Source organism: Zonotrichia albicollis, chromosome 1 (assembly GCF_047830755.1).
Source record: "Zonotrichia albicollis isolate bZonAlb1 chromosome 1, bZonAlb1.hap1, whole genome shotgun sequence".
Lineage (NCBI taxonomy): Eukaryota > Metazoa > Chordata > Aves > Passeriformes > Passerellidae > Zonotrichia > Zonotrichia albicollis.
The window spans coordinates 40,621,644-40,648,821 of NC_133819.1; the positions used below are offsets into that span (position 1 = coordinate 40,621,644).

The following is a 27,178-nucleotide window of genomic DNA, read 5'->3' on the forward strand; positions in this document are numbered from 1 at the left end:
GCCAGTCACTGTCAATCAGCTGGTTTGCACTTTCCCTCTGCTGTGCAAGGCAGCCAGCAGGAATTTAGCAAGATCTGGCTGCTCATCATCTGACCTTGCCTTGCATGAGGCAGGCTTGGAGGATTTCATTTCAGACTCCAGCTCCTGCTAGCTTAGTGCTTATAAATGGGTTGGGAGGGAGAGCATTTGAAGAGCCATGATCATGAGTTGGGAAATCAGGCAAAGATCTGATAGAACATCTGATAGGATGTAGGAAGGCCGGGTTTCTCTTTTATGGGATCTAAGCATGTTGAGATCTCCTCAAATTTAAATACTTGGCCTCAAAAAATAGCTGTGTACATGCAAAAAATAAAATAATGGTCTCCTTATATCAGGGTAGATTTTGGGATTTCTCTTTCAGTCAATAATTTGGAACAGCTCTTCTGGTTTTGGTAGAGTGGCTCTGTACTAATACATCTGAGTTCAGAACTTGACCCCAGCAGCATAATGAAAAGATCTCCCTGTTGAAGCATGGCATATATCACCACCTGGTGATTTCTGGCTTTTGGTGAGAAGGAAATTGGGCCAACACTGTGCCTGCAGTGAGAGGGATGCTAGTTGGACTGACCCAATATTGATGTAGTCTTTTCAAGTTTAGCTTCTGTGTTACCTTGAAATCTTTGAGAGTTTTCAGCCCTTGTTTCCAGTTAGAAATCCTTTGGATAGCTATTATGTGCCATCCTAAGGGATAAGGAAACAAATCTAACTTCCAGTCTTACCTTTGCCTATGTTTCACAAAAGCTGTGGCCTTCATTCCACAGAAAGGCACACATGCAGAGTCATTATTTCCTCACTTGAAAGATGAACTACATATTACTGCCTGATGGAAGGTTTTTTATTTTTCCTTAATTTTCAGTTCACATGCACATCTTCTTTTTTGATCAGTCTGACATGTTAAAATGTAAACTGAAGAGTGGTGCTTATTTCAGACTTGAATAGACCAGAGTACTTATGTAAATATTTCTTCATTACGCATATATTCAAACCTTTTACCTGACTCAGGTGCTTATTGGTTTTATAGCCTTCCCAGCCAGTCTTTACAGGGACCTGGTAATTTTATATATTCCTTTTCTACATGATTGAAGTAATCCTCCATTGATGCAAAAAATGTCAACATTTATCAGTGAGAGTGACTTGGGGAAAAGTAACTTAAAATGCAATCAGAAAGGGGCTTTTTGTGGAAATAGTTGTGGTTGTAGCATTATACCTGTCCAGTGGTCCAATTACCTCGTCAATGAGTGAAATACACTCTGAGAAAAATAGTGGAGATTAATGTACACAGCCAGTGTCTGAAGATCAATATAGTCTTGGATCCAGCTCAGATTTATTAGAAGTGTGGATAGCTCTATAGATGTAAAAGGAATTTGAGAGAGAGAGAGTAATGTCTCCATAGTTTTAAAACAGATAAGCAAATTTGATCCTTAATGCTTAACAAGAAACAATTCAAAATGGGTTAATTTTCTAAAAGTGCCAAGATGCCAAAGGTTAAAGATTTGCTGTCTTTGGGGGAATTTCTAATTGAACATTTCTCCATAATGGAGGAAGAACCAAAACCAGTCAATTTTTATGTCCTAGTAAAGTTCTTAGTCTCAGGAGCTTCCACATTAGATATATTGTGATGTCAAGAAATAAATGAGAACTATCAGCTGAGGGTAAGGTAAAACAGACCACAAAATCTCACAAAGTCTCACAACAGGGCTCTGTATTTACATAGCATATGTAACAGTGATATGGAAAAGAGAATCTAGTTACAGTTGCCACCCTGACTAAGGTATTCTATCTCTATTCTGAGATAAACAGACATGAAAATGCTTCAGAGGCTGAGGCTAATAATACAGTTCTATTATGCTCTGCCTTTAACACTGTGCATTGGTTTTTACATAGTTCAGCATGATGAAAGCACCAACAAAACAGTATGTGTTGGCTGTCCAGTGTGAAAACAGAGCTGACACTTTAGTCAGACACCTTGCAAAGGAAAAACAGCCCCAAAGGTTTAGCAAAAATCTCAGAAGATGTCGCTGCTAATTTACACAAAGCAAAACAGCAACAAAATGTCTTCCTCAGGGAAGATGTCCCAGCGTTGTCCCAGGACAACAGCAGAGAATCTGTTGTCTTTGAAAAACAGATGCTATGCAGGGAAGATGAAAGACAACTGGGAAGGCTGACCAGACTGAAAGATTATGCAACCATTCATTGCTGCAATATGGAAATCAAATGCATTTACATTTTCCGGCTAATAGGGGAAGCTTTACAGTAAACAGGAAAGTCATGGAAAAGGATAAGAAGCACTCTTTTCTTCCTTGGTAATTCTGTGCATTAGGCAGAGCAGACTATTCCACTGTTTGCACTGAGAAGAAGGCAACAAGGGCAGTCCAGTCAAGATGATTACTGATTTGTGCAGGGTTGCAAAAATAATGGCAAGTCTGAAATTGAGCTGGAATTTGTGTGGCTTGAATTCATGTCTAGTTTCAGTCAACAGGGACTGTGCCCTTCTCAGCATCATTCAGCAGCTAAGCCTGCAATGCTTCCAAGTTGGTGTTATTTTCCTCTCCCTGTCATTTTAGGATTTTGCAACCATGGTTCTGTTTTGTGCTAATGTTCATTAACCCTCCTCTTGGATAACATGAGTTCTCAAAAGGTGAAGCTTGTTGCACATTTAGACAGATCCTAACTATTGATTAACACACTTGTGTACTCGAGGAAGTCTGTCACATTGCAAGCATACTGCAGGCTGCATAATCTACTTTCTGAATGAATGACCCCTTCATCCTCTGCCTTTGTTATTTACCAGACATCTTAATTTTCTGTTAAAGTAAGACTGATGACTGCCTTTAAACCTAGAAGAGCATAGGATCCTGCAGAAAAGCTGGCAGGAAGAAACAGGAAAATTTGGTACCTTTTCCCTTTCCAGTGCTTAGGGTTTTCAGTTCAACACAGATTAATATTGAGTCAAAACCTCTGCAAATCTGTTTCTTCCCAAGCCAGATCCTTGCCAGCATCTCCATTTGAACCATTAAACATTGGCTCTATATTTCTTCCTGATCACTATCATGTTAGCTAGGAGAACTAAACATTCTTCTCTGTTCAGTTCAAAAAATGGTTTCTTCAAAACTGGCCCTGGAAAATATTGCCTAAGACGGTCTTTCCTCTCTTGCCCTAGTAGGAAAATGTTCATCTTACATTTCATCCTGGCACAAAATATACACAAGTTCTTTTATCTGGATTAAAGTGAAGTTAGTTTACAGATGAAGTAACATCTCTCCATTCAGGTGAACTATAAATTTTGCCAAGTTTACCAAAGCTAAGTTACCAAAGTAACTGAGAGTAGTTACCAGTTTTTAACTTTAGTTCCTCTAATTTCTTGATTTCAGGGCTCTTTTGGAGACCTGGTCTTGATGGAGACTATGATGCATTTGCAGGAAATCCTATCTAATGTGAAGCCAAAGGACTATGGAAGCTGTAACTGCATGGACAAAGCCTTGCCCAGTGCCAGACAAATGGCATCACTGTTTGGGCTGGTGTTGACTATTATGGTCTGTGTTTGAGCAGTTGGACCACAGGTGATCTCACTGACATGTTAAGTTCAGCTTTCTCCAATTGATGCACAGGAAGGAGGTCACCTAAATCAAAAGCAAATTTAAGTCAGTTCTGTCTGGTCCCTGTCCAGAGCTGTGAAAAGCACAAAGAATGTACAGTGCATATTCACTGAGACAGGCAGAATTTCTGGAGCTCTTTTCTGGCCAGCCTAGACACCTTTCTGGCATAATGTGGCCTCAAAATGGGAGGCAAAAAGTGGGCCTTGGGCTTCTGATGTCTGAATACAAATGTTTCTTCTTAACATCACACAATACATGAAAGGAAGCATCAGGAAGGAAATATACCCTGTAGCATCATTCTCAAGGGAAGGTATACTTTCACAAAATGAGAATAAATGAGTTGGTATTATGATAGTCTAATACTGTGATGTTATGTACAACAGATGCATTTTTCTGCTAAGGGTTTAATCCCTTCAGGCCCATTAAGCAAGGGGAAAAGTTTAGAAGGGATGCTGTTAAAAGGAGACATTAATGCACCTTTAAAAGAAACTAGTTGGAGCACAAATCCCAGGAGAAATACAGAACAAAATAGTGAATGAAATATTTATACTTTCCACTGAAGCTGAGTTTATGCACTTGAGGGAGAAGCCCTGATGAGATGGTCTTCCCCTTTGTTCTGTATCTATTTTTCCGATTGCTCAGACACAGCTGCTGCTTTCACAGTCACTCTGAGGCTGATTAGATTAGAAATCATAGGCCTGTCTGCTCAGCATGGCCAATGACACACAGGAAGTTTGGAATGCATTCGAAGCATGTCGTTTGGGTAAAGGAGATTTCTTTTTCTGTGCTTCCAGACATAAATTGGTTCTTCAGGATTTAGTGTGATTGGATCAACTTTTCTGTCCCATTCTGAGCAAAATAATTTAATACATGATCTAAAGCTTGTATATGTTCATGTGAAATCTCACTTAAGGGCTAAATATGCTGCAAGGTTCACTGGCTTTTCCAAGGCTCATGACTCTCACATTTATATACCATTGTTTTTAATTGTATTTGTTCACTGTGAAGCAAAAGTGCATAATAAAAAAGCTGTGAATGTTTTTAGGGGGAGATTCTCTAAAACAGATGGAGGCAAAAAGTGCCTGGCTGGCAAGAAAATTGGACTTTGTACTTTCTAGAACCCTTTCTTTCTCTTTCGACCTTGACACTGAGATTTCTTGTACAGGATCATTGTCTTTTTAAAGAAATTATTTATGGTTACTCGAAGAACATTTTTTATTTTCAAATAGCTTCTGAAAGAAGAGCAAAACTCAAATGCAATTTAGTGCCTTGTATTCTGCAGAAGGGTTGTCATGTTTCCTCTACATGGCTCATTTCTTTCTAGAGGGTCTTTTCCAAATGCTGCCCTCCTATTCAGCCTCATTCATATTACCTACTGCCATTCATCTACCTACATCCCTCAACACAACTACATCAATTGCCAAAGTGCAAAAAGTGAAGAAAAGGTGGTGCTGTGTTGTTTGGTTTTGGTATTAGTTTATTTTTGGGTTGGTTAGCTGGTTGGGGTTTTTTGTTTATCTGAGTTTTTTTTCTTTTCTTTTTTTTTTTGGGGGGGGGGTTGGTTGAGTTTCTTAAAAGTTTTATGTACTGTAATTTGTAAATATGTCATTTGATATAAAGGGCAAAATGACCTCGCCAGTGTCTCTCTTGTGTTTCTGCTTTCTGAACTTTTTTTAAGCTCACAGTTCCATGATCCGATGTAATACCTTCATCTGAATTTTCCATAGCTTTGCATTCAATTCACAGAGCTATTGGGCATTCACATCAGGTTTTGCATACAGAACATTTAATACTGTTGGGATTGGGTTTTTTTTGCCTTTTTTTTTTTTGCTTAGAAGTAGCCCTTGTTTTTCAGGGGTTTTATATTTATTTCAATAAATATAAATAGATTTTCTAGAAGTTTAGATAAATCTGAAGGTGCAAAGCATATTTCAAAATCTCTGAAATTGTTAAGTATCTAAAAAATTGTTTTAAAATATTTTTACAAGAAGCAGCAGTAGCAATCTTTTTGCATGCTATTTCTCAAGTACATATAAGTATGTAAGAATAAGCTGGAGTGGACATTAGAGAAGATAATTTGCACAGAAAGTCTTAAAATTGTGGCCCTCAGGAGTAGTTTTAGAAGATGATTGGGGTCTACTGAATAACATTTTTATTTGTAGTGTCAAATCAAGAGCATATGTAAGAGTGAAAACCATTCCTTGAGAACTGTCAAATCTGATCTTTCTCAGTTTTGCTGCATTAATGAGTAATCGATACATAAGGAAAGGAAATGTAGTAATTTCCCCTTGAAAAGAACTTCTACTCAGTATTTCAATAATATTTAGTTCTTATGGAGCCTTTTGCTTCCTCAAAATATGTTAAAGATGTGAACTTATTCAATCCATCCCTGTTAATTTTCCCAGCACTTCACTGAGACTGGCAGTTACACACTCCTCTTTCTGTCCAGGGGGGAGGACAGGGCGGGTTGCTTAGGCTGCTTCATTAACTTTTTTGTGGACAGGAAAAAGGGGCACAGTTGGATCCCATTTTAGAACTAAGGATTTCCTGATTTTCAGCCTTCTGTTTACACAACTGCATTGTGCTGCTCTGACTTGAACTAAGTATTCCCTGGCTTAAGGGACTGAGGTGTGGTAGATGTAATCAAGATATCCAAGCTTGCCTATCTCCAGTAGGCACACTGGGCCTTTGTTAGCTCTTACCTTGTGCTTCCTGCACATCATTTGGTGTTGTCCAAATGGATCTCCTAGTCATGCATCCATTGCCTACTTGGCAATTTAGGACACTGGATTTTCCCTGTAATTTTAAAGCCAAATGCCATTAAACACCAAGCTTTGGTATTTCTTTTACTCTATTGAACTAAAAGGTGCTTTGAGACATTTGCCAGTGATGTATTTTAAGGACAAGGTAGCAAATTTTTTTTGTTTACTTCTTAGAACTTTTTATTTTCTGGTATTAAGGATGCTTTTTCAGGGTGGAACACAGGGAATTTATTGTGTAACACCTGTTAACAAAAGAGGAACTTGATTAATTTCCTACTCATGGTGCTGAGACTGTTCCCCTTTGTTGTCATTTTCTCAGGGTTATTACTCATTACCCTTATTCATTCTGCTTTGATAGAGGTAAATAGCTTTTAATTCCCCCTGCCCCCAAACCTTCTTAAAGTTTCCTTTGACAGCTTGTTGTAATTATGCCCCTCATTGAAGACACATTCATTATTCTCTGTTGCCCTGAACAAGATTATTTAAGGCTCATTTTGGATTTACTTTGTGCATGTGTCTTGAATGTATTTCCCTGAAAAATAGAAAATAGCAATATAAGGGCAGTGTGAGATGTTGTAGATGTGTTACTGATCACAGCTTGTATAGTTGGAGGTATTTCAGTGACCATGAGCAATGTCCTTGTCATTCCATGACAAAAAAGAAAAAAAGAGAAAAAACAAAAAGGCCAAAGGATACAAGCAAGAAACTATTGAAGCCTTCTATACAATGTGTTATTGAGTAATTGTTACATACAGTTTACTGTTGAGCTGTCACTGTATCCTCAGCTTTAATAAAATATGAGCCAATATTATGGGCATTTTTTTGCTGTATCAGGAATCTTCTTTTGGAAAGTATCCAATGGCATTATGAATGTTATTCATAACGTTATGATACTGCAATGTGACAATTAGTACATCCTCACTTTCTTCATTTCATCTCCCCAGACAGAATTTATTTGCCAGAATTCACAAGTTCTTGGGAGTGTCAAGATTCTTGATTTGCCACAGCCTTATTGTTACTGGGACATCTCAGTGCTGAGGCATTTAACAAATAGCTCAGGCCATTCCTGAGAGGCCCTGGTTCTTAATTCCATGCCTTCTTTCCTTTCCCTTAGAAAAGCATCCTGCTTGGTAAGGCTTCTGTTCCTTACTGCTAAGGCTGTTAATTCTTTGACAGATCAGACAGCAGGAGTAGCTCCAGAAACATACCTTTGCCCTTAAATGAACTTGAATTCACTTGAATTCACAATTTCCCATCCAGGAAAAAAAAAAATAAAATATCCCCCTGTAACTTTCAAACTATCCCAGTAGTTATGCACTTGCTTTTATAGACTATATGTAAGTGATCACATTTGAATTATCAGCTCTTATAAAACCTGCAGTCACAGGTTTTTTAGCTGCATTGCACCTTGATGCTTTTTATTTGGAGACAGCAGGTCTCTTTTGCTTGTGTCCTTGATTTTGTCTTATTGCCTGCTCCCTTTTATATTAGGAATTGCAATTTTTTTTTTGTATTCTAACAATCTTAGACTATTTTGTAGTAATCTGATTCATTAAGGTATTGGCATTTCTAGTTATATGAAAACAGTAACATGATGCAAGGAATGCTATAGAGATTTAAGGGCAATAGTAGTTACTTTACAAATTAATAACGAACACTGGTTCCTGGCTTATCATCAAGAGTATCTTCTCTTATACTTCCATAATATTAAACTCTTTGGTTTATGGCAGCCATATTCCTGATAGGGTGAATTTTCAGACTTGGACTCTGTTTTACCCATAAATGATCCATAGAGAAATGACTGCATATGCATAGCTTTTTAACTGGATATATTAAATTTTTATAAAAAGAAAAAAGAGGTTTCTATGATGACCCATCCCAAGTAAGGAATGTCTACTTTGGAAAGCAGATAGTTGTATTTTTACAAAGTCATGGGCAGTAGGTGCAGATGATAGATATAGACTTAAAATCTTTACTTTCATAATTTACTTTTTCCTGGTAGCTTATGTTTCGTCTAAGCCACAGAGGGTCAACAATGCAAAGCTACACATTGGAGGAGATAATTCTTGTGGAAAAGGAAGTGGTTAAATAAGGATTCACAAACAAAACTGGGAGCACTGGTGGTCTAACCTTGACACAGTTTGTGTTTGCTGGCTAGTCATGGGGTCCATGGTGCATTGCATTTGCTGCTCACCTGAAGCAAACCTGCTGTGAGCAGCAGTTTTTTTACCTGCTGGCATTTCTGGATGTCTGTAACAGAGGCTGCCAAAGCACCAAAACCCCCCCTGAAACAGTAAAGGAGTACCTTGCATGACAAATGGTGAAATATCACACTGGTTAGCAGATTTGGCAGGTCTGCCTTTGCTCTAGGACCACCCTTCCTGTAGAAATTTACTTGTGAATTGTGCAGCTATGCATATTGTGTGTGGGGAGATGTGTAGCTTCCAGATGTACGAATGAATCTGTGATTTACAATGCAGTCTATGTGAATAATCACAACTGTTGTGCATGCACACAGATTTTTACAGGATGTTTCCAAGAATTTTGTATAAAAACGACATGGAGCCAGTACATATTTCAAAGATATCATCATCTATACATGTGTCTCTCCTTGCTTCCTACAGTCTGCATTCCTATAAATAGGAACAATCCCAGTCTGAGAAGGCAAATGAGAAATAGTGCAAATAATACAGACTTTTTTTTTTTATCATAAACGTCTGCATGTGCCAAATCTAAATGTGCACACAGATGCCACTGAAATAGAGATGGCTCCAAACCAGTCTCATGCCTTTAGCCTAGAAAACACTTTTTCATTTCCCAGAAGAATATGAAATCCCTCACTGAGTATGAGAGATTGTACCTTAAAAATTATTTCAAGTGATTATATTTATAGGGTGTTTATGAGGCTCATTACTATGTACATGAGCACATAAATGAAATTAGCCTCACAAGAGGCATTTATCCAAGGACACACAGGATGTCTGCAGCAGAGCCAGGAACCAGAAGATAGCTTCCAAGTTTAGTCCAGTATCTTAACCACACTGCTATTTTTGCCTACTTGTGTCCTACCATACTCCATTAGTGACCAGAAATCTTCATGTGAAGACCTCTGCTCTTTCTTTCCAAAGATCATGTTGGCTTCCCATTCTATCAAGATATCTCAACAAGAATATGCACTTGTGTCATCAGTCAAGATCACTACTTCTAAATGACTGAAGGAAGTAGCAAAAGAAAACACAAAGCGTATGTAAAGTAAGATATTACAGATCTTTTTTGAAAGAATATCTCATGCTTCTGCTATAAAGAAATATCCTATTCAGAGAAATCCATTACCCAATTTAGTATGGAGAGGATAATCTACTGTGGATGTTAATCCTTTGGAGTCTATTTTAACTCTCTATTTCATAAAATTATTGCTTCATTCTCTGATAATTTTACAATTCAGTATCATTAATTTTATATATAGAAAAGGATTGATGGAACTACTTATTGTTAAGATTTCTGTCCTTTCCCATTAGGAATCTTTCTTTTCAGTTGCTGTAAGAGTAGGATTAAGTTTACTGAGCAAGAAGATTGAGATTAGCATGCACGTCTGGGGCTTGGAGCAGCACTTGCCTGCCAAGGTCTCTCTGCTGCCAGGATATACACGAGGCTCACTGCTGCAGTTTGGTGGGGTGATCCCATAAGGGGAGGACAGGAAGGTTTTGTCCCTGCTGGTCTCTCTGTTTGTGGCTGACAACTGGCAGAAGCTTGACCTTTGAGCAGAATGGTGCCATATGATACACAGAATTCTGAAAATGTTACCTCTTCCTTAAAATGTGCACTGAAATCCAGCACTGACTTTTTGGTGAATTTTGTATGTGCCTGTGTTGCCTACCTGTTAACTGGAGATGAACATAGTTCTCCATCTCCTGAGGCATTAGGAAGATAAATTTACATGTGTTACAAAGCACACTGTCACTACAGTGAAAAAAAAACCTGCTTGAGAGTCTATGCAAACATTAATAATTCTGTCTTCAGAGCAGAATTTGAGTGCTGTACAGGAAATATGGTATGGCATTAAAAAGTGATGAGAAAATAAAATATGAAATATTTTGTCGTACAGCTAGCAGTGCCCATTCAACACTGAGAACAAGGCAAGGGGCCTCCCATTAGAGTTAGATGCAATTCTGCAGATTTTTTTCTAATGAAGAGACTCAAGGATGTAGTTAAGGTGGAATAAGCAGTCTTAATTCCAGTGCTCCAGGAATTTTAGCTGTTCACTTTTTAACTTGTCTTTTAATATACTTTCTGTTGTGTTATATAAAGTGGCTAAGGTGGAAATTCAGAAGCTCCATCAGGCTAATGTAGAAATCCTAGTATCATATTCCAGAAATCCCAGGCTTGGTATGACACCTCTTCCCCGGCCAAAAGCTGCTGGTATTCGTGCTGGCAGACGTGCAACAACCACCAGCTCTAAGGAGGAGGCCAGAGTTGGGGACTGAGCACTGAAGGTATTCCAGAGCCATGCAAGCAGAGCCACAGGCACTGCAGGGCTCCTAGGGGAGCTGCACTGAGTGGCAGGGTGTGCAGCTTGCAAAGTCTGCTGCTGCAAGGGGGTTTTAGTAGCTGGTTCAGGAAATTATTGTGATGTTTAAGAGGGAGCTCTGCTGAATCAGGTCCAACTGCTTCCAGGCAATCCTGTGGGACCAAGTGTGCCATGGCACCCTGTCATCTACCAGCCTACTTGGATCATGGGTTACATGTGTGTGTAAGCGTTTGTACATAGGGAGCCATCCACCATTTCAGTTCAGAGATGGTCCTTTTCAATGCAACATGTTGGAAATTAGAGGATCTGTTTTCATTCATCTTTGTAGGAGTTATACAACTAAGTATCCATACATCACCTGATTTCTTTTTTTTGTTTTTCTTTTTTTTTTTTTTTTTTTGTCTTGCTGGTTAGTGCTGTTACAAGACTAATTCTTGAATTAGGTGTTACTGTGTTTCCTATATGCAAGGAGGCAGCAACTAAATTACTGCATAAAACAGATACATAAATCTGGTCAAGTTCATATGCTGTTCTTTGAGATGCTGAAGAACAAGGGAATGACTTGCTGTGACAGTGAGAGCATAGGATCCATCACCTTTCTCTCATAGCCAAGAACTTAATAATAGAAAAGAGCAATTCAGAGAGGCATGCAGAGAGGGTCTTTCATTTGCCCTATCATTCTTCACGACTGTTACCTCCTACTTGATCTCTCACTTTACACCTAAGACATGTTTCTCTTGCTGTTTGAAGAGTGCTGACTACAGATTGACTCTTATCTAATATTATTTAGTGTTAACTCCCCTTCTTCACTCAGACTGCAATGACTGCTTCGGGGTCATGCGGCTGGAAATGAGAATGTTGTGCTCCACAGGTAGTCAGCTCACTGAGCTGGCCCCCCAAAGTGTCTGCTCTTTACTACAAACAGATTTTTTTTTCTTTTATTGCAAACAGAAATCTCAGCTGCCAAGAGAACCACCTGCATATAAGCATGCAGGTAGTGCAGCAGTGGTTGCTATACGGTACACATTAGGATTCTAGTCTGAATAATGCAGATGTTCAGGGACTTGCAGTGGCTTTAAGGTGACCCAGAGTTACTTGAGTGACAAGGATTTGGGACAGTCCTATGGGGCATTTATTATTATAATTATAATACTTTGGAAAGAAGAGCTAAGAGCTTGCTAAAAGCTGACATTTGCAGCTAAAATATGTAATGCCTGAAGAAATGCAAACCAGCCCTTATTAATATTGGCTTTTCCTAGCAGTAAACTTGAAATATGATGATAGTCTGTAAGCATGCAATGCCTCTTTCCAATTAAAAAATGTGCCTAGTACTGTATCTAAGCAGGAGTCCAGCAGTGAAGGACAGCACATAAAACTAAGGTAAATCAGTACAGTGTCAGATGGAAAGGAGTGAAGGAAATGGTTGATGCCTTGCTCTCAGCCACAACCCTAACTGAATAAAGTACTTAATTGTGTCCCAAAACCTTGTTAATTTGGCTTCCCCTGTTAAAACAATGGGAGAAGCAAACTGTAGAATCAGAAAATTTTTTACAAAATTTTTTACAGTTTTTTTACAAAACTGTAAAAACAGAAGCGTTAAAAAGATGAGTTTGTAACATGGTCCCATGGTCCCAAGCCCAAGAGTTTGTAACATGGTCCTAGCTGTTGAGATAGGAATTATGAATGTGCAGAGAGGCAACAACCAAATGCACCCCCCACTGTCTCCTGACTGTTGCTCAGTAAGATAATCACTGGCCTCTTCTCATATTCAGTATAAAAATTTGTTTGAAAGGTATCAAGCAAATAGGAAGACTGCAGACGGTGTCTGGAGATTGTTATATATCATTACACAGGCAAAAAACAATGTTAAAAAAACATTAAGGTTGCAAAGTCAAGTGTTCAAAAGGTATAAAATTACAGAATAATGGTTGTCTGTGCAGTTATAATGGGCTTCTCTGTGAACACTCGTTATCATTTCATTGTTCATTACAATCATGCCATTACTCATTAACCTTAAATGTGGGATCATATGGAATTTTCCCACTTGTTCTTTTAATTTAATTTATGTGTGAAAAAGGTTTTAACTTTAAAAAATAAAGGAACCTGAAAATGCCATCCCATGGCATATTGACAAATGGATTGTCAGCAAGGTTGAAATCTTTCTATTTATCACAGAGACATGGAGAGTCTGGAAGCATTAGATTTTAATAGTCTGTGTGGACCAGTGCTAGAAGGGGCTGGATCACTTTGCAGCTGGGTGTGGATGATTTTTGTTGACAATGGAGGAGTAGTCAATGTCAGGAATTTGGGAGTTACCGTCAGGATGCGGAGGGAAAAGGGCTGTCCTCGTTTTTGTGTTGTGTGTCTCTGTGCCCTTCTGTTCTCACCCATTTTGGCTCCTCTCATGTCCTGCCCAGCCCTCCTAATCAATTTGGATTGTCTTGTCTACCTGGTTGCCATCACTACTGCTTTTTCATTCTCAATTTTAGTTGATTCTTAACCTCAGGTCCCATTTTCTACAGGTATTTTGAGATCCCTATTTCATTCTTTTCCTCCTCAGACTATAATACTTACTCACCCTGGGGTCCTTTTATAACACTAGTGCCTTGATGTACTGTCTTCACTCCCCCTGTAACCAAGGCACATCCCTCTTTTACTCCTCAGTCTCCTTTTGTGCTCCCTCCTCCACACCTCCTCATCTCAGTGAGTGATGGGCGGCAGCCCAAGAGCCCAGCAGAGACAGTGCAATACCTCACAGTACTGCTGGAGTTATGTGCCAGCATCTCCTGCTATGCCCATCATCCCAGCCTCCTGCTCTGTGCAGCTCCTGTGTCTGGGAGGAAGGTGCCATTCCCTGTCTGTCTGCAGAGGTCGGTGCAAGCTGGGAGGGAAGCAAACATAGAGGCTTCAGGGAAATGTATGCTGAGGATGCAGGGACTGTGCCTTTTCAAGTTTCTCATGTGGTCACACCTGGAAAGTTTTCACAAAAAAGGTAGCAGGTACATCCCTAGCAGAATGAGTCACCCATTTGGGCAAATTTCTGGTCTCTCTACCACATGTTCTAAGGAACCTTGCCTTCTTTCTGGCTCCTTCCAGCCACTATCCAAGAGAAGAAGCTGGATGAGCTTGGCTATTTTTCCTTCATTTGGCACTACCTTATTCCAGCACAGGCTAAAAAAATGGTATCTTTCTTGGGAAACAGGAAAAGGACAAATGGTTTGACTGAAATTTCTTACCATGAACTCAAAGAGAGGATGTGATCTGCAGGATGGAAATACTTGGCTGCAGTGCTAGAGTTCTGACAAACCAGTGTTTCACTCCAATGAATGTCTGAGACATTCATTGAGAAATGTCAAGGCCCTGTAGTGACAGAACATTCCTGGCCCTTCTGATAAAATATTCAAGTAATTGACTAGCACAAAGAAATATTTATTGCAAAAATACAATTAAATGAAATAAAGTTATTGTTTGGGTGTTTTTTTTTCTCCTACAAGCTCTTAAACATCTACCTTTGCTTGGTGGGAAAGTACCAAATGACCAAAATGCAAATTCTCTGGAAGCTGAATTTGTGTCAGTATTTAATCTAAAAAACTATATCAAAAGATTAATATTTAACTCCTACTCACTTTCAGTGGTTTCTGCTTGTAAGAATTACTGCTGTACGAGATGAGAATTCTTTGGCAAAGATTGCTCTTAAGGTTTTAAGCTGATATATGTCTTGCTGCCATAGGATCCTGAAAAGACAAGCATGGTGAATGTCAGGGGTGTACAACGTGCAGTTGTGAGGAGAAGGGAATCTGTGTTCATCTGTACTTACCAGAAATGTCTTTAAAGCCCTTTATTGAAAAGAAGTCAGTAAGAGGTGAGATTGATTGGATCCTCAGTTTGTGAGACCCAATTCTTCCTCTGTTAATGAACTTAATATTCTCACCTTCTACTTTATTTTAACTCTGTCCACAACCCTGCCAAGGCACCTCAGCTGACATGAATTTAGATGTTTATGGCACATTGCTCTCTCTTTCCATCTAGTAGGGTGGATTTCCAAGTTAAAAAGAATAGCGCAGTGGTATCTTTTTTCCCCCGTGAATATTTTTGTTCTATATTCAAAGAACTGCAACATAAGTAAGAAAGTGGAGCCTAAAGCATCTGTGGCTGAGGAATGGGGGCAAGAGAAAAAAATAATGGAGAGAGAATTCAAGAAAAAGAAAGTGCTTGTGCTGGCAAGACAGGCAGTTAGGCAGGGACAGAAATAAAGAGGAAACAAAACAGATGAAGGATTACAGAGTGAAAACTATTTGGGAATAGGATGTTGGGAGTGGTAAATAGGCTAGAACAATAGGGATGAACATTTGCTGAATGTGAATAGAAATCACTATAAAGTTTCCACCATTTCCTAATAAAAATACAGTAGCCTTGAGTCCTTGTGCTTTTATTAAAAATTCCAGCTGGAATACATAAAAGAAGGCAGGAAAATTATTCTCCAGCCAGATAACTTTCAGATGAATGAGAATGTAGAGATTTGATGGGATTTTTTGAAGACAAAAAATATTTGATGAACAAGACTGAAGAAAAGATGAACAAAGGAGGGGAGGAAGCAAAAGAAAAAAGAAATTGTAGAGAAAAAAGAGGGAAGATTTGAGCTATAATTAGCATTTGTCTGTTTGCAGGAAATAAATGATCTCTTACCCAAAGAATTTTTCTGGTACAGCAAAGTGTCAGTCCTAACCCTGTTTTTGTTAGGTGTCAGGTATTACTCTCCTTTTTGCTCTGGCAAGTGTACAAGTGCAGGATTAGGAGGTGAAACATTTCTACAGTGTGCTCTGTTCAGAATGGGATTGGTACTGTTTAGTGGACAATGAGCTATACTGCAGCTGACAAAATACAGGTTTCCTGAACCAAATATATTCAGTTCAATGCATTTTCTTTGGTTATGATGGACAGTAATCTAGTGTGACATAAAGTTTCATTTTGCACAGCGGGCTGCATTGGTTCTGTAGTAAATGGAAGCTGTCCATTACAAAAAAATGCCATTATTCCTATAAAAGAGTGAACTGATTTGAAAAACGGAGAATTGGTTCAAGTCTGCAGCTTACCTGCACATGGAACTTTTTACCCAACTCCTAGTACTGTACTTCACCATTTGCTATGCATTCTCTCCCTATCTTGGTGAGACAGAATTTGAGAGGCAGAAATTCCCCCTCTGTTGGGAATCGTTGCACACAATCTTTTGATTCCATATTTAGTGGACACTTACAATGTTTCTTGTAATGCTTTCGGGGAAGCTTTGCATGTTGATAAGAAGGCACTAGCAGTCCTGGTATGTGTTTTTATGTGCTTTCCACTTCAGTTCCTGGTTGTGTTTAGGTGAGAAGGAATAGAATAGCATTTTGTTGTGGCTGAAGATTACAGTTCCTCCCAACCTGTGATTTTTCTTTATTTATAAAATGCTTTGGATTGAACAGACTCAGAATTACTGTAGGGCTTAGTGGCGCAAGCTAAAGTGCAGATTGCTTTTCCCAGTCATGAATTTCAGTTAAAAACAAACAACTGATGAACACATTTCCCTAGAGACTGATTTAAATAGGGGTATTTCATTTGTATATTTCCTAAAAATGTTTTCCTGCATGTGCAGGGATAAAAGAGTTTTTGCTTAAGATAGTTTTGAAAATATGTCAGAGACTTTTTTTTAGACTTTGATTTTTCCTTTTTCAGGGGGACTAAGTAGGAAAATATTTATTGCAGTTAAGTCAAGGAAGAATTTTTATGGAAAAATTAAAAATAATTAAAATTTGAACTAAACTAAAAGAAAATTAGGTAATATTTTGAGATTTCATCAAAACCATAAAATTTCCAGAAGTTGTAATGAAAGATTATTTTTAAATACTTTTGAATGAAATTTTGGACAAAATTGCAAGAGTAGCGCCATAATTGTACTATGTTTTACAAGGGGGCCTATTAGGAGATGAAACAGAAATGTTAGCAAAGGCTCCTTCAGACCTTATTTACAGCCAGCATTAGATAAAATGTTACTTAGTGGGCAAATTAGCCTTCCAGATATGAAAGAGACAAATAGAAATGTGTCTTGGCGTGCTGGGGAGGATATAAGTATGGAGAAAGCAGAATCTATTATATTTGATAGCGAAGGAATGTCGCCTGAAATGACCCTCCATTCTTTCCTATTGTTAACTTTTTCTCATGAAAAAAAAAAAAAAAGGCAAAAAAAAAAAAAAGCCACAGCTAGTGAATTCTCTAATAGCAGCCGTCTGGATGGTAGAACAACAAACTGTTTGCATACAATATTACAGATTTCTGCTGTGTTGTTTTGGTGCCCAACCAAAATTGAGGTTCCCCTGTGGCACTGTAAAAACATAGAGATTGTTCTCACCAGAAAGAGTTCCAGTTGACACTCGTGAGACACAGACAGAGAGGAGGGAGCAGGAGAAGTGGTTTGGCCAAGGTCATGGTATAGGTCAGTTTCATCAGCACCAGCAGGAAAACAGGACCCAGAAGTCTGTGTTTGTGTAAATAGGGGCATTTACCAGCACAATTATTCCCAGGGAAAAAGGCCCATATGAGGCATTACATGGGTATAACTCTGCTGTTGAGGATGCTGGTGCAATTACATCAGTAAACTTTCCCAGGCAGATGAGCCCCTGCTCATGGGCTTTAAGCACAAAATTCCATTGCAAGGAGACCTTCTGCCAAAGAGTGTTGTTGGAAATCTAGCAAGAGGAAGGAAAGAAAAAACAAAACAAAACAGTCCTCACTTCAATTAGAGGAAAAGATAATTCCTTTCAAGTCGAGAGGCTCAGCTCCTGCTGGCCTTTGTTCTTAAGCTTACCCTTGCTGTAATTTCACAGAGTAACTTGAATAATGCCAGTTTGTTCTGTGATTACCCTCAGCTGGAGCACAAAATTAATATCTCACTAAGTAATTCAGTACATGATGGGTGAACATTTTTTCAAACATGCCCTAAAAAGCTAGGATTTTCAATGTTTGCTGGAACTCCTTCAGTGACAATTAATTGCCTGTGTTCGTATATGTTTATGAGCCTCAGTAAACAGGCAGCATATTTACATCTCCCCATTACCTTCAGAAATAAACTTCCTGAAGAGAAAAAAACTCATGTTCCCTGATTACAATCTAATTTTAAGTAAACAAGGGGTGGGGAAAATGACTAGTAAGCAGGACTTTGGAGGGAGGAATGTGGGAGGTGAAGAATTTTCTCCCTCTGGAACCATACCACATCTAATGCTGGTAGTATTAAGTTAATATGCTGCAAGAGAGAAATGGCCTTGGCTAGTCCTGTTAGGGTTTGGGGGAGTTTGTTTGCCTTTTTATCCTAAGAGTTTAGACTCAAGACCAGATGCAGTATTTACTAACTTGTGATGTGGAGTTGCTATGGAATATGCCACCTTTGAATGGCACGTCTTCTAACCTGTGCACAATCCTGGCATTTTATGAAATCCCTAAACTACTGCTGTGTGATCCTCTGATATGCTACAGCCAATGTCTCTCTCTCATTTCTTCACATTGCCCTCACTGCCATTGCACTGCTTTCTGTCCACGTGAATCCCTTCCAGAACTGAAAGTACCAATCTTTTGCCCCATTGGTCTTATTTGCTGTGTCTTTTGCCATGCAATGAGGGTTTGTGGGGTGACAGGAATCCTCCATTTTTTGTCACAACTGGGGCATTGCCATTGACTGGTCATGTTATTTAATCCTCTTCCACATTGCAGGATGAATTAACTCTTGCAAGGTGTTCCTACAGAGATGTGTAGGAAACAGACTGTAGACAAAGACTAAGTATTATTTACTTTGGTTGTATCTATTAACATCTGCAGAATGTTATGCCATTAGTGCATAATTTCAGTCTGTCTGTGCAACTGACTGCTAGTTTCATTGGCTTGTGCTTTTAAGGGATTATATCAGGTGGAAAACACAAACAATTTAGTGAATGTTCATTGTTGTTCACTTTTCATCTAAAATTTTTCACTCTGCTGCTATCCAAAGATTTCCTTTAGGACTGGGTGTTCAGGTAACAGTATACTAATGGAAATCCCTGAGCCATAATGTAAAGACAGAAGATGATAAAGTGAAAAATAATGAAGTATGATGATAGATGGCAACTCTTTGCTGTTGTCCAAAATCTTATCCATTAACTCTTTCAGATTTACTTTAAGGTCATCTGTAGCTCTGACTAAATCTAGACTTTGTGCTGTTGTGATGGTTAGAGCTGAAGGTTGGAGAGCAAACCTGATGAGTTTTTTCTTGCAGGCAGGGAAGGGGGTGTGTGGGTAAAGCCATCTCGGGTGGTGTTCGGTCTCTTAGGAAAGAAAAGCACCTGAAAACAGTGGCATCCCCCAACTCAGAGAGGTTCTGTCAATCCCAGACACTTAATGCTGTCATTGTTAAGCTAAGTGGTTTGATCTTCTCTGTCTTTTTCACCTTCTCCGTGGCTATCACATGCTTTTCTGATGGGTGAGCCAGGGTGTGTTCTTTCTTAGAAACTTGGTTAGCTCTCCTTAGGTAAATCGACTCCATAAATGATCCATTAAATAGTAAAGTTCTGTGTTCATCAATGAAGTTTTAAGGTAGCTGGACTGAAGGAGCTGACAGATCTAAAAATAAAGTCAGTGCTCTTCTTGTAATCCATTGTAAACAAGCTGTCAAGTATCACTATGGTCTCCTTTGTAATAGCTTCAATGAGTAAATAAAGAGAATAAAAGTAGAGAGACAGGGTAAAAACTGTAAGCCAAATATTATTGTTCTTCTTTTTTTTTTAACCGATTAGATTGCCTTAGGTGGTGGTATCTCTATTTCTCTAGTCCTGACTTAGAAAATTTTGACAAAATTTTGCCAGTTAAAACTTCTAGAATACGCATGGCTGCTTTTCAAGAACAAGGAGGTAGAAAATGTTTGAATTGCTCCCTGACTCTGATATCTGACTTTAGAAGGTTTTATTTGGATAGGTAAGCTTATTTAAAACAAAAAAAAAAAGTGTATGGAGAATTGTATTTTATCAAATAAAAGCCCCTGAAATTTCTACGAGGTATCTGCTTTTCTCTTTTAAATCAGTTTTTGTGAATGAAGAAATCTGCTTTCTATGACAGGTAAAAATAAATCCAAACATATGTAATTTTTCTGTACTTCAGGCTGCCAGGAAAATGAGTCTTTTTTTTTTTTTTTTTTTTTTTTTTTCCCTTCTGTTGGTTAACTTCAGATTTCTTATCCACAGCTTTGGTTGTTGCAGGGTTAATATCCTTTGGTGCTTGCCTTTGAATGCACTTGGCTGTCAAGTTTGCAGATGATGCGCTCCCATTTATCTAATTTCATTTCTAAGCTTTCCATTCAAGGGGTCCTTACTGCTCACCTGGCTCTTGAATCTGCCCTCAGGTCAGTGACAGCAGTGGCAGCAGTGCCTTTGCAGATGCTCTGGGATCCTGGCTCACTCCCTGGGTTCCCGAGGCTGGGACTGGCTGGGGCTTCATAATGAGCCCTCCCATAGGAAGAAAAAAAAAGTTGTGAAGTTGCTCACTGTTGCTCACTGGGATCGAACAGCTTGTCTTTTCTTTTGAGGAACATTTATACTTAACACTCGGTAGGCAAACTGCTATTTCAGTTTGCAAGTGGATTCAGTTATTCAAATGCACAGGCCAGAAAATGAAGGGGATTCTATTTAAACAGTGTGCTCCCAAGTCACAGATGATCTTTTTGATGTCTGTATTTTGCAAATGGAAATTTTCCATTTTCCAGCACTAGCATTTGTTCAGAGGCTGTATGCTATCTAAATCTGCTTTTGTGGCTGTTCATTTGCATTTTTGCTATGGTATATTGCCTCCTGTCTTCTCCCCTTGGCCCCCCACTCTTTTATATTGAATTCCTATTTCTGCTGCCTCCACTCTGTCTTGCATCTCTGATGACTCAATCATGCAAGATGCTGAGCACTCAGGGCAAACAGCAGAGGCTGCTCAGCACCTGGTCAGGATTACAGGTGAAAAGGGAAATCCAAAACATCTGCATACTGAAGATTTTTGCTGAGAGAGAGCAGATGAAAGGTGGAGCTGTCCCCCACTCACATAATAGTCCCACTTCTGTAGCTTCCCACATTTTCTCAGTTGCTTAGAACTGATGGAGCTACTAGCCAGTGCATCTGATGGAAGAAGTGTGTGTAAATCTTAGGTTGAAATTTTATGGCATGATTTGAAATACTCTCAGTAGTCAGATGACGTAGAGAAAACAGCCCTTCCCAGATTTAAATTAGTGACATGGAAAACCTTGCATGTTCATGTAGCTTTCTTGGTCAGGATGCAGAGTTTTCTACTTCCCTTAGTATTTATCTTTTATTTCACCCTGTACACATAGGTTCTTTCTTCTCCCAAATCTGGTTACATCCACGTCTACAAGCCAACCGCTTAGCAAGAAAAACTGCGTTAATATCCTGAGGGAAAATTGAGAAGGTGAGGAGAGAAGCACAACAACTTAATTCTGGCAGTTGAAAGAACAATCTGAAAGTTGTCTCGGCTCAAAGTATCACATACAGTCAAGTAATCACTATTCACTTCTGCAGATCCCAACCCTCAAAAAGTCTATTTCACCCTCAGGGAAAGCTGGGCGGGGGGAAGAAGAAAGTGTAAGCAAGAGTATCATGCACTACAATGAGAGACAGACTATTTAAAGCTGAGCAGTGATACAGACCGTGGGGCTGGGAGGTGGGGATTGCAGACTTCTCCTCCCATTCTATATTTTTCTAAATTCACTTCTCAGAAGAGAAGATGAATGAAAAAGGGGGACCCTCAGAAGAGGGACTGCATGGTCCTGGCCCGGTTGGAATAATAATACTAAAGATAGGGAATGAAAATACTCAATATTTTACCCAACCAGGCTCTTCCTCTGAGTCTGTTGGAAACTGGGGCAATGGTAGTGCTCCACAGGCTCGTCCAGGTGTGCAAGAACCTGCTGAATGCCTGCACAGTGCTCTGGGAACAGAGCACTTGCTTCCCAAAAGTTTATCTCCTGCCACAGGAGGCAAATACGTGTGTGAGCATGGCATGGTGTTCCCACTGTCTGGCAGAGGGCTGGTACCTCAGTAGCCACGATTATGAGTGCCTGGTGATGAAAGCACAGTGCATAGGCAGTATTATAAACCCGCACTGCCCTTTTGGACTGGCTATGGGGCAGTTATGGGAATCCATAACAAAACCCTCTGCTTATGAGAACAGCAAACTGCCAGAGTAAAGCGTGATATTTCCATGTTCCTGTCATGTGCAAGCACGTGCCCACAAACCAAAACACAGCTGGCAAGTCTAATTTTAGCTCTACCAGCCTTGAGAAATGTCCCTTTAAAGACATTCTTTTTATAATTCCTTTTTTTTTTTTTAAGCAATTTGGTTGATAATGCAGCAGCTGACAATCCCACTGCCATACTATGGATGATTTAAATAAAAACAAAAAGAAACTGCTGCCCCATATTTTTTTCCCCAAAAATTTATAAATAGGCAAAACCACTGTAGCAAGGCCTAGCAATCTGATGACATGTTAAAGAAATAAGTTATTATAAAAAAAGAGAAACACTAGGATTTGTGTACAAGAGGAAACATTTTGTTATTCACGCACTTTTTTTTCCCCTGATGATTTATAGCCCTGTTGTAAAACAGACTCTTCCTTCGAGTCTTTCGGAGGATAAATATTTGGGATGGCGGTGCTGACACAGGTCCTGCACGCCTGGGATCCGTGGCAGGTGTGGGGCTCTCGGCCGGACGCGGGGGCCACACCTGGCCCTCACCTGGGCCCGGGCTGCGGCAGCTGCGTGCGGGGGAGCCCGGCCGAGGGAAACGCAGCCGCGGGTAACTTTTGTGGCACCGTGGTATTTTCACACGTCTGGGCGAAGGCACCCGCACGTCAGGCCGGTCGAATTTCCTCTTTACCCTCTTCCTCCATTTTGTTCCAACTTTAAATAAACCAAGTCTTATATAAGCGGTTTAACAAAGTATGTATTTAATATGTCTGGCCCGGGGTCGCCTCTCCGCGAAGTGCCGGATGACGGTGCGGAGCGGTTTTCTGAAGGGGGAGGACGGCGACCCGGCTCCGTCACCTTCCCCCTCTCGTTTGTTAAAACACATATATACATATATTAAAGATTAAAACAATAAATATAAAGCCGCGTTTCGGGGCTGCTCTACTCGTCCCCCGCCCCGCGGCGTTGGCGTTTCCCGGGTCCCAGGGCCGCTTTCCGGAGCTGCCGGTCCGGCGCGGGCGCGGAGCGGGCGGGGGCGCGGAGGCGGCCGCGCGGCCTGCGCCGACCTCCCGGGGGAGCGGCGCGCCGAGGTCCCTCCCACCGGCGGCGCGGCGCGGAGGGGGTTTGAATGAAAGACAGGACGAGCCCTGAACACCATGTCACTCCGTGAAGGAGGCAGCGGCAACTAGGCTGGGGAAGGCTCTTCCCTCCCCCCCCCCTTTTTTTTATTTTCTTTTTTTTTCTTTATTTTTCTTTTCTTTTTATTTTTTCTTTTTTTTTCCTTTTTTTTTTTTTTTATTTGGTTGGAAGGGGGGTGGGTGGGGAAGCGAGAGGGGAGGGCTCGAGAGCGGGGCGAGCCGAGGAGAGGACGAGGAGAGCGAGCGAGCGAGCAAGAGAGCGAGCGGCTCTGCGGAGATTTGGAGTTGCACTGTCTTCCCGGCTCCTCTCGCAGGACGCTTCCCTCCCGAGCCGGGCAGCGGGCACCGCCGGAGGCACGCTGCTGCCAGCGGGGGAGGCGGGCTGCTCCCCGCGGGCACCCGGGCACGGGGCTTCCCCCCACGCACGCACCCCCGGCCGCACACACCCCTCCGCGCACACACACACGGACACACACGTATATGTTCGTGCGGGCGCGTTTTTGGCTGCGCTGGAAGTAGCGCGCGGTAGACGGCGAGGAAGTCTCGGCAGCCTCCTCTGTCGCCCGCGCTGTCAGGAATAGCGGCGTGAGAGGAAGAAAGGCCCTGGGGCACTACACCCTGCCAACGAGTTCCCCGCACCAGCCAGAAGGACTCCAGCTACATGGGCAAACGCCTGGACCAGCAGCCAATGTACCCTCAGTACACCTACTACTACCCCCACTATCTCCAAACCAAGGTAAGGGCTGGCGGGGCCGGCGCCTGGCGGGGGATGGAGAGCGGAGCCGCGCGAATTGCGGGCTCGCCTCTTCTCTTTGGCGATTTTTCTGTCTCTTTCTCGGGTTTGGTATCACACAGAGCAGAGCTGGTAGGCAGAAAGCAGGCGTGAGAGAGGCAAGAAGGTTACTGTCTGCCCTCCCATTTATTTCTTTATTTCTTTTAATTTATTTTTTTTTTCCCAAGGGCTGCTGGCGTCGGCTAATTCCTTTTATTGTTTGGGGAGAACAGTGCGGTTAACGCTATCGTAACAGCGGGCAGGTAGTGTGTTTGTTATAGCATGGGATAAAGATTGCTCTGGACAGCATCGGACATAAAACACTTTTGGTGGATTTTCCAGGGATCTCTACGGTTTATTCGCAGCTTAAAAGCATTTTGCTGTTAGAAAAGCCGTCTGTGGCAACTCAAACTTTTAATCAGCTGAGGAGGAGATGCTGTGGAGCTCGGAGGAGAGCTCGGAGCTAACCGTCTGTAAACCTGGTGGAGTTTGTTTCGATGCATTGCACTGGTTTTAATATTTCATTAAATATTGAGGATGATATGGCTGTACTCTGTTGCATTTAAAAAGGTCTAGAAATAGAGGCTAACTACTTTTGGAGAGAGTATCCAAGCGCGGACGCTTCCGTTTTCTTTCTTCTTTTCTTAATAATTTTTAAAATGCCAGCAGACTGGAAAGCAGGCCGGCCTCTCTAGAGGGGCTGGGTGAAGTCTATTCTACCTGGCCATGAGTTAGTTAATTAAAGCCTTATTTTTATAAAGCCGTTGTATAATAGTCTGCTCTCTGAAAAGATTTCCTGTGACCAAAGGACAGTAACAAAAGAAAGCCCTAAACCGAAAGTTTGCAAACCCTGTCAGGACGCTGTATTTGGAGGGAAGAAAAAGGAAAAAATACACACTCCACGAGGTGAAGTGTGACCTCACAGCCACAGATTAGCAGTTTCAGTAAATAAACGAGCATCCTTTAGGAGGGAAAAGCCAAGGCAGGGCACACACACGTGCATATGGTACTGCGTGCAAACACACACATTGTGCTCCTGTGGCAAATTTAACACATGGGACATCTGATGTGTGCAACTGTGTGTGGTGAAGTGCCACAAGGGAGGCTGACTTCTCCAGACTTTTGGTTTGAAGCATGTTGATCTGGCTGCGGTTGGGAAAGGATAAGTTATATTCCTTGTTAATAAAAATTACTTTCCCGTTAACGTTTATAGCCTGACTACTGCATTATATAAATTAACTAATTGTAAAAACTGTGATTCAGGCTGGTTGGAGTTGTGATGACACCAGAAGCACTCAGTATGATTACAGCCTTGTAATTCATGGCAGAGTTACCTCTCACTTCTTTGCTCTGCTGTTTCCTTCGCTGCATCGTGCAGATATTTTTTCGGTATGAAATTCATCCTTTTTTAAATTTTGTATTTTGGCGTGAAATTTATCATTTCTCCACCCCTTCCTTTCAAGGTCAATCCAAATAGCATTTTACCTTTGTGACCATTTAGTGTGTAATGTTGCTGTTGCAGCAGCAGCCCGTCACTAGCTTGACTGCAATATTGCCTATAGCTTTAACTGTTTGGGGGATTGGGGGACGCAGGCTGATGCTATTCCTCAAAACCTGGCAAGCCAAGGACATGAAACAATTGATGGTGTTTTTTTGAAAGAACAATAGCCTCGAGTATTGGAGGAGAAATATTGGACATTCCATCCCTTTTACTCACGTAGCTTATATTTTGCCAGTTGTCCTTTTTCTTTCTTTTTTCTTCATTTTTTTGACTTTGTAAAATAAGCTTTTTGTGAGAAAATTAGCCTTATATTTGGGCTTAAAGTAGAAAAATAGCTTTTCTGTACCATGACTTTTTATTTAACCCCTTGCTTTAAAAAACAATTTAAATGCATTTTTATAGCCGTTATAACAAATTATCAACCCCGTGAAAAGTCATGTGCATCAGTCTTGGCACACTTGCACTATTACAGTAAGAACAGGTAAAATTTCAAATTGGTGATACGTTTTATATTCCTTTTCCTTGGTCCACAGTCAAGGGCGTACATAAACTCTAAATAAACACACATACACATGCGTGTATATATATATATATATATATATATATATATTTGTGTGTGTATGCACAGATGCAAGTATTTCTCTTCTAAAGACTATGAGTCTTTAAAGTAGTGCAGACAGGCAGCATCTGGATTTTGTTACCTTTAAGCTAGCCATCAGCTTCTGGGACGTTTTAAAGCAGTTAGATCCATTGTATGTCTAAAGCTAATAGTTGGGTAATCAAATAATCTTGTGGTGGAGAGCCGTATCTTTTATCATCCCTATTGGAGCAACACATATAAATAAACCTTTGTATGATTCCAGCCGGCCTGAGAACTTCAGCTTCTTATTTTCCAAAAACTGCTCTTTGTACCAAGCATGGTAGGATTCAGCTCTACAGAAAGAATGTGTTTTTATTCTCATAGTCATGCATGCTGGGGCTGGGAGGGTGTACATCCATTTGTAATTAAGTAGGAAATTCTAGGCTTTCTTATGGCATGGTACAGCTTCTGAAATTCAGAGTAGCAGCGTGTTCAACAGGCAGAGTTTGGGAATTCATGTTCCCCAGCGTGTTTGGGTGAAGTGCTGCTTTTGCTTTGCTTGTTTGGTGAAGTTGCCTCGGCTCTCCGTTGAGAAGTACCGCATTACTGTACATCACGTCCCTCTCACGGGGGAGCTCGGAGCTGCGCAGGATTCCAGCCTACAGACTCTGTGTGTGTGTGTGTCTTCTAGCGTGGCTAGCACGTTGCTGTGCAGAAAGGGTGTAAATGAATAGCTATATGGGTAATGGGATTATAAATAGAAAAAATGGATTCCATATGTTTGTCACATTGCTTTAACTTTTTAGAGTTTTGTGGCCATTTGTGGAACACAAAGCATGCACTCGTTCCATTTATTTGTGCTCCTTCATTATCAAATGCCACCACTGAAGCTAAAACTTTAATTTCAGGTTTAGGAAAAGCCATTGTCATCAAAAAAGAGAAGAAGGGGAGGGTGCCAGTCCTTATGAGACAATTGCAAGGAATTTAATATGTCTCTTAAGGACAAGCACTGAGTTTGAGGCAT

General features: G+C 40.6%; 1 protein-coding gene across 12 annotated transcripts in view; it reads left to right on the forward strand.

Moving 5' to 3' along the window:
- The window catches only part of RBMS3 (RNA binding motif single stranded interacting protein 3), a 707,096-nt gene that overhangs the window by 244,925 nt on the left and 434,993 nt on the right, over window positions 1-27,178 (forward strand). For 2 of the 12 annotated variants that reach the window (XM_074539000.1, XM_074539013.1), the window contains exon 1: window positions 23,485-24,037. The exons of the other annotated variants lie outside the window; for them this stretch is intronic. In XM_074539000.1, the coding sequence (XP_074395101.1) occupies window positions 23,963-24,037 (75 nt within the window). In that variant the 5' untranslated portion in view covers window positions 23,485-23,962. Of the gene's footprint in view, window positions 1-23,484; window positions 24,038-27,178 lie in introns of those variants that run through there. 12 annotated transcript variants of the gene reach the window in all.